At 42.0% G+C, this 7,721-nt stretch overlaps 1 protein-coding gene across 1 annotated transcript in view; it reads right to left on the bottom strand.

Annotated features, from left to right (window-relative positions):
• Positions 1-1,556: 1,556 nt before the first annotated feature.
• smarcc1b (SWI/SNF related, matrix associated, actin dependent regulator of chromatin, subfamily c, member 1b) overlaps positions 1,557-7,721 on the bottom strand; it is an 8,452-nt gene continuing 2,287 nt past the window's right edge. The window contains exons 9-28 of the mRNA XM_005933014.3: positions 7,521-7,646; positions 7,136-7,218; positions 6,941-7,047; positions 6,781-6,840; positions 6,610-6,638; positions 6,380-6,495; positions 6,221-6,292; positions 6,024-6,137; positions 5,585-5,738; positions 5,370-5,480; positions 4,194-4,253; positions 3,799-4,057; positions 3,593-3,664; positions 3,457-3,503; positions 3,269-3,371; positions 3,031-3,173; positions 2,555-2,689; positions 2,249-2,381; positions 1,988-2,074; positions 1,557-1,900 (exon numbers count right to left, since the gene is read on the bottom strand). Of these exons, the coding sequence (XP_005933076.1) occupies positions 1,833-1,900; positions 1,988-2,074; positions 2,249-2,381; positions 2,555-2,689; positions 3,031-3,173; positions 3,269-3,371; positions 3,457-3,503; positions 3,593-3,664; positions 3,799-4,057; positions 4,194-4,253; positions 5,370-5,480; positions 5,585-5,738; positions 6,024-6,137; positions 6,221-6,292; positions 6,380-6,495; positions 6,610-6,638; positions 6,781-6,840; positions 6,941-7,047; positions 7,136-7,218; positions 7,521-7,646 (2,079 nt within the window). The 3' untranslated portion in view covers positions 1,557-1,832. The remainder of the gene's footprint in view (positions 1,901-1,987; positions 2,075-2,248; positions 2,382-2,554; positions 2,690-3,030; positions 3,174-3,268; positions 3,372-3,456; positions 3,504-3,592; positions 3,665-3,798; positions 4,058-4,193; positions 4,254-5,369; positions 5,481-5,584; positions 5,739-6,023; positions 6,138-6,220; positions 6,293-6,379; positions 6,496-6,609; positions 6,639-6,780; positions 6,841-6,940; positions 7,048-7,135; positions 7,219-7,520; positions 7,647-7,721) is intronic.

The following is a 7,721-nucleotide window of genomic DNA, read 5'->3' as shown; positions in this document are numbered from 1 at the left end:
CATCTGACCACATGACATTCTCCCAATCCTCTGCTGTATCATCCATGTGCTCTCTGGCAAACTTCAGACGGGCCTGGACATGCACTGGCTTCAGCAGCGGAACACGTCTGGCACTGCGGGATTTGATTCCCTGCCGTTGTAGTGTGTTACTGATGGTGACCTTTGTTACTTTGGTCCCAGCTCTCTGCAGGTCATTCACCAGGTCCCCCCGTGTGGTTCTGGGATCTTTGCTCACCGTTCTCATGATCATTTTGACCCCACGGGATGAGATCTTGCGTGGAGCCCCAGATCGAGGGAGATTATCAGTGGTCTTGTATGTCTTCCATTTTCTGATGATTGCTCCCACAGTTGATTTTTTCACACCAAGCTGCTTGCCTATTGTAGATTCACTCTTCCCAGTCTGGTGCAGGTCTACAATACTTTTCCTGGTGTCCTTCGAAAGCTCTTTGGTCTTGGCCATGGCGGAGTTTGGAGTCTGACTGTTTGAGGCTGTGGACAGGTGTCTTTTATACAGATGATGAGTTCAAACAGGTGCCATTCATACAGGTAACGAGTGGGGGACAGAAAAGCTTCTTACAGAAGACGTTACAGGTCTGTGAGAGCCAGAGATTTTCCTTGTTTGAGGTGACCAAATACTTATTTTCCACCCTGATTTACGAATAAATTCTTTACAAATCCTACCATGTGAATTCATGGATTTTTTTTTCACATTCTGTCTCTCACAGTTGAAGTGTACCTCTGGTGCAAATTACTGACCTCTGTCATCATTTTAAGTGGGGGAACTTGCACAATCGGTGGCTGACTACATCCAGAAATGCATATACTATTATATATTGTACATATATTTATTAGTTTCAGATGTAGCCATTATTGTATTTTGCACAACTGTTGCTTGTGAAACTCGCACACAAGAATTTCACTCACATGTGCTGTACCAATGTACCTGCACATGTGATGTGACAATAAAAGTGATTTGATTTGATTTTGATTTGACTAAATACTTTTTTGCCACACTGTAGCTTCAGTTTCCTGTTCTTGTCTGGCAGGAGTGGAACCTGGTGTGGTCTTCTGCTGCTGTAGCCCCTCTTCCTCAAGATTCAACATGTGTATTCAGTGACGCTCTTCTGTATAACTTTGTTGTAGTGAGTAATTTGAGCTGCATCCTTCCTGTAAGCTTGAATCAGTCTGGCCATTTTCTTCATTATTACCTCATTATTCAAAGCAGATGAGGCGTTTCCACCCAGAGAACTGCCACTCAATGGAATTTTTTTTTTTAACCATTTTTTGTTAACTCTAGAGATGGCTGTGTGGGAAGACTACCCCCCCAAATTCACTTTAAACTTCAGCAGATCCTCTTGACGATTAGGTGTTTGCGTTAACAAGCCGTACACATAATGATAAACATTTCAAAGCTCAAATCACAGGCTGTAATTTAATTTGAAATGATATTCTGGCACATGTGTACCGCCAACATGCCAATCAATGGATTGGAAGGTGGACCCCTGCAAATAGCACAAAGTCACAAAGAAACCAGCTGAACGAGGATAAAAGCTCAAAACTGTTTCATAAAAAAGAACCTTTAATGAGCAGAGTTCAGTCTACAGATTTCTCAACTCTGACATCAGAGCACAAACAGTTCACAAAGAGTGGATGAGCTGCACTGTTGAACAAATACACATCAACTGTGTCTACCTGTTTGCGAATCCTTCAGTGTTGAAATGAAACTACTGAAGCGTTGCAGAGTTTAATTGTGAGCAGCTGTTCCAGATGCTTGGTTTAGATTGAAAGACGAGTGATGTATTCACACCTGCACGTGCTGTTTTCTGATTAGTTCAGCTGTGACTGGATGATGGAAGACCAGTGGGAGCTGGTGCTATCCCATCAGGTTGTGAGGGTGGGTCTGAGATAGTGACAGAAGAACTTTGTGTCAGTACACTCCGAAATAATATAAAGTAATAAATCTAGGACAACAGCGGAAAACACTCACACATGCCATTTGGAGCTCCAGGGTGTCGAGGAGCCATCGTTTGGGCATTTCCTCCTGCAGGCATCATTCGGTTAGGAATGGACTGGCCTAGGGAGGAAAAGGGATTAAAATTCAATGGCAGACTAATAGACAGGACTGAACCGATTTCTGTGACAGTGGATGCACCTTACAATGTGATCATGTTATGGGTTTTATATAAAGAATTGAAGGGTTAACCATATTTATAGACTGATAGAATGCTTTCAGTGTCCATGTTCAGACCTGAATGCTGCATTGTGTAACCCGGCTGCCCCTGCTGCTCCCTCTGCTGGCGAACCTTCATCTCCACCTGCTTCAGCTGCTCAGTGTGGAAAGTCTGTCTTTCCGTCAGCAGCTGTTGCCGCTGCTGCTCTAACTGCATGGGACACGCATATGCACAGGTGTTAAATACTGTTTTTGGTTTCTATGTGGACACAAACCTTTCAGAGATCTACTGGAGTGTGGAATTATAGCTCACAAATGAGCAACAAGACATGGAGTAGTTAAGTAAAGTTTCCCTGTATAATAGAAGACATCGTTATCACTCACAGCCTCTTTCTCGCGGTCCATGATGGTTTCAAGTTCTTCGAAGTGTCTCAACTTGATCTCCAGCTTCTTCATCTGGGTCTCCACCAGCAGAGCAACCAGCGACTTGATCTTTCTCTCTTCTACTGCTGCCAAATGCTTCAAATACAGAGTAAAAAAAGACAGTGATAGAAGACAACAGTAGTTGGTATGGTGGTTGTAATAGCTAAAAATGTAGTACAGGTAAAACAACCACAGGAAGTGGAGACAAACACTGGAAAGTATATAGTATATTCTTCATATATCCCCAATCAATTATATGCAAAGTGGGAGAGTTTCCTTCAAGTAACCTTCAAGATATTTTACATCTGTTTTGGTTGCTAGGAAACCTGTAGAATAAATGGGGAAAAAAAACAAAACAAACAAACCCTCCACTTAAGCATTTCTTTAGTTTATATATGCGCGATTGGTTGGATTTTAAGCCAGTGGGTGGGCTTTACCTTGGCCTTCGTGGCAGCCGAGGACAGAGCTGCTGCTGCTGCCGTGGCAACACTGCCCTCCACCAGCTCCAGCTCCATCACTCTCCTCCCGTCGTCCCCATCCCCCTCCCGCCGGCCTGCGTTCTCGTCGCCATCTCCCCTTACTGAAGCGCACACGAGAAAATTTCATTATTAGAGCCGCTGATGCGTATATGCATACATACGATGCATATTCACTGTAGCGCACATATTGATGTACCATCTCTCTCCTCAGCAAGTATATTTTCAGCATTTTCTCTTTTGACTCCCTCCACTTTTGGCAAGCTGGGTTCCACCTGGAGCCCGTCAGTCCTGACAGTAACCTGAAATGCAAACACACGCTCAAGTTAAGCAACATACTCCACCAGCACACACAATAAACTCTTTGAGCTCCTACTGGTACATTACCTGATGAAGGTTAGAATTTGGCTCCAGTTTTTCTGCATCTACCGCTTCTATAAGATACAAAGCAATAAAATGTTAGATTATGACAGCACAGTGAGAGAGTAATGTGCAATTTTGCCTTTCTATATTTCAGCATTACCATTCTTTTCTGGCTGGTTCAACATTTCAGAGGCTTTTTCCGTCGATTCCTCCTGCACTTTAGAAAACTCCTCTGAAAGCAGAAAGCAACAGTCACAACACACATTTCCCCTGTTTTGCAAACATTGTGCATACGATATACTATCTCAGAGGTACTTAAAAACTTAGATTACACAGAAATGAACCTTCTTCCCTCTGTAGTCTTACCCAATGCTGCCTTAGCTGCGGCTGATGCCACACGAGGATCCACCACAGATGCCAGAAAGGCCACGGTGCTCATAACAGGGTTCTCTGATTGGCTGAAAGGCACAGGCTGAAATGCCAGTGGACCAAGAGAGGCCGAAGAGTCTTCTAGGTAAGGGTCTTCTATCGGCAGACGGAGGAAGTGGAGGATACATTCGTCCTGCGTTCTGGAGCCCACGTGCTCTGAAACTTTGTTCCAGTCATCTCGGTAAACCTCTAAGGCCTGAGAAACGTAGAGGTGGTGATAGAGAGACCAAGACGAACAAGGCTTAAGGGCTTACGTAAAAGATCTCATTACATAAAAGATCTCATAAATAAAAAATGCAAAATGCATGTGACGATAAAGTTACTGGTCTTACCTCTAACAGCAAAAGAGTCTCCTGCTCTGTCCACTCTCTTCCTGCACTCGCTCCTTTAGTCTGAGACAAGTATCACAAATATGACAATAATTTAAGAATAAAGCCTGTATGACACTATTATAAAACACATTCTGGTCTATTCTATGAGACACAGTGGAAGAGTGTCTCTTTTAAGGAATTTTGAGACTTGCTGTTAAACAAACCTCTCAAATTAAGACGTATCTTCAAGATTTATAACACAAAAGTCTTGAGCTACACTTTAATACTTTGCTAGAAAAATGGGATGTGGATGCAGCGATTTATTAAAACATGTACACATGCATGGAAAAACTGACTTTGTACAATTATGATGAGCTTCAAAGTTTATATTTGGTATGACCACCTTTATTCTTTAACACACCCTGAACAGTGTGTGAATGTGAGAGTGAATGAATAGTGGAATTGTAAAGCGCTTTGAATGTCTAGAAAAGCGCTATATAAATGCAATCCATTAACTCTCTTAGGCAGCTTTCTTGCAGTTTCTTTAAGTAGTCTTAAAAAATAATTCTCCAGGCTTCTTGAAGGACATTTAAAGCTCTTCTTTGGATGTTTGCTGCATTTTGTTCTGTTCTCTATCAGGCCTCCACTTGTCCGGTTTGCTCAATTTCTTTAAGGACACACTGCACACCATGCTTTGAAACGCCAATTCATCATCTAAAAGCTCTTTCAGAATCACCTTGTTAGTGTAAAAACACTATTTTATGCCTGTCAAGCTGTGTTATCTTTAGCATTTTTCACAGATTTGACTAAAGAAATGAGAACAAATTCTGTATTTTTGCGTCAGGCTGCAAGACACAAAGTGCCTGAAGATACTGGTTGTGTCAGACACAACACTGGTTCATCCCATGAGTTTGGTGCCTTTTTATTATTCATATGTCAAGTGGTTTAAGTACCTTAAAATGCTCTAAAAATAATCAGGTAAGAGGACTGGACTGAAAATTGTTGAAAAAGTATCCACTTTCCAAAGAGAACTTTGGACAGAAAGTCTGGAGAACTATTTCTCAAGACTTGGCACCATGGAAGCACAACATAAAGAAATGAAAACTGGATCAAGACTTGTACTGAGCTGTAGTTGCTCTTTACTGTAAGCACCATTATAAACTATTTTTTTAACTTTTTGTATTAACAGTGTAAGACCTTAGGGTGTTTCTTGGCATAGATGTCAGTACGCAGACCAAAGTTTTGGCAGTCTGAAGGTTTCTCTCTGCTCTTTTCTGGGAAATACAACATGTGCTGTGAAGCTGACACCTGCGGAAATAAGTAAGAGTTTGTCAGAAGATGTTTCACATGACAAAAACTGCGTTTTAAACTTGTCTGTGCTGAGAGCTTTGCGCAACAGCATCACGACAAACCTGTAGCGGTTTGTGTTGCAGGGGGGCCAGCCCAGATGGCGTGTCAGCGAGTACGTTGAAGTGAGGGGTGGGTGGAGGTCCCATAGGGAGAGGCCTGCTCTCTGCATCCACTTGGTAGTTAATCAAACCCCACTGCTCCAAGAATGCATGAACCCTGGACACAAACATTTGTTTCATATTAATTCTAATCTGCTGTAGCTGGAACAGCCCCCATAGCTCAAACACATGTAAATACATTAACAAACTCAACATGTTTTAGACACAAATACTTATTAACTACAGAATCATTAACGACACATATACCACCTACTGCTGCTTTCCAGCATTAACAGATTTCATTTACTAACACATTCACAGATGAACACCTACACACTAAACCTAATTTAGCAGATGCAGCAGACACACATGACAGCAAACACCCACACGCACAAAGTTATACCTTATGAGGGCACAAACGTCTCCAGTCAGGTTGCGTCTACAGGATGTTGAACTGAGGTATTCCTGGGGGTTCAGCCGGTATGTGTCGATCATGAAGTTACGATATGCCAGGTAGCTGCAAAGGTGTAAAGAAAGCTATACTGAGGCCTTCTCCATCATCTGTAATAGCGGTAAAGTCTAAAAATCAGCAGTACTCACATTTCAGGAGTTTTTGACTTGTTCTTCCCATTGAAGAATTCAGGGAGTGCACGTTTCTCTATCGAGTGAATGCTGGACAAGATGCACATGGAGCTTTTAGGTCTTTTGAATAAAATTAAGAGGTTCAGCATACAGGTAAATGCAAATACATATTCTTACCAGTTGTAATTGAACCATGATGTGTAGCTTGGTATTATTATGTGATGTGTTTGTTCTGTGATGTTTTCCTCTCCCTCTGATAGGCGTGGGATCTCTGCTCTTCCATCCTCATCTTCCTAAAGAGAGATGAGCAATACACAGAGAAATATTACTTTTTCAAATCTGGAAACTAAACCCAAAATTCCTACAATTAGAAACGTTTTAAGTGAGAGAAATGACATCATATTTACCCGTCCTGGGAAATCATCCTCCTGGTCATCTGAAAAAAAGACAGTGGTTACAAGGATGTAAAAAAAAACAAAAATCACACATAAACATAAGAATGACATATTTAAAAAAAATTTATTTTTAATGTTTCGAGACTTCTCTGTATGCATTTACAATGGCACAAGCATGCCTACCTAGGTCAGCCATGATCCCTCCTTTCACTGGAGTGTTCTCACTGTCCTTTTTAAGGTTGACTACATAGATCGGATAAGAAAATATTAAACACATTTAAACACTTTAGAGGAAATGTACACATTTTTAATGAGTTTTGGACACTGTCTTCAAGAGTTTCACCATTCTTGGGTAGTATGACCTCCTCCATGTTAGGCACAGGAATCGGGTCTTCCATGTCTTTGGTCAGGTCCTCTTCTGGCTCCTCGTCCTGTTGTCCACGCCTTCTCCTGTGTGTGAGCACACAAATCAACAGTGATACCTTTTGTGACAACCCAAAAGCACAGCCCCGTATTAAAAGAAACACCTATGTCTTACCCTTTCTTTCCTTTCTTCCTGCCTTCAGAGGAGGGAGGGGATGGGGAGCGCCTTCTCTTTTTGGAGGGTGTAGACTTTGGATCCTGTAACAAAAGGTTAAAGGCAGATGGAGAAAAACTAAAAATGGAATAGAGACTATTTTGAAACAAAAGAGCAGGATTTGCAACTTTGTGTCTGACAGCTGTTTTTCATCTCTAGGAGAATTGTCTGAAATGGGAAAAGAAGCGTGTCTGCTTACAATTCTGAGAACAAAAGAATCACACAACAGGATCACACCTGCTTTTTGCAGTTGATTAAACTGTTAAAACGTAAGCATGCATTAATAACAGGGGAACTCCTTCCTAAGCCTACAGACCAGTGCCATTTTTTACTACTTCCCACAAACCTGGTCGTCTTGGAGGTGAATACGCTGCCGGAGGATGACTGGCACATTCCTTTCGTCCACACAGTAGTCTTCCTCATTCATCCATTCGTTGAAAACATCCGTGTCCAGAATCCAACCAGCATGGACCTGGAGAACGCGCACACACACACACACACACACACACACACACACACACACACACACACACACACACACACACAC

This window comes from Haplochromis burtoni, unplaced genomic scaffold (assembly GCF_018398535.1).
Source record: "Haplochromis burtoni strain Fernald_Lab_line unplaced genomic scaffold, NCSU_Asbu1 Contig_163, whole genome shotgun sequence".
Lineage (NCBI taxonomy): Eukaryota > Metazoa > Chordata > Actinopteri > Cichliformes > Cichlidae > Haplochromis > Haplochromis burtoni.
Note: the sequence above shows the minus strand (reverse complement) of the source record. Positions and strands in the feature narration are given on the sequence as shown.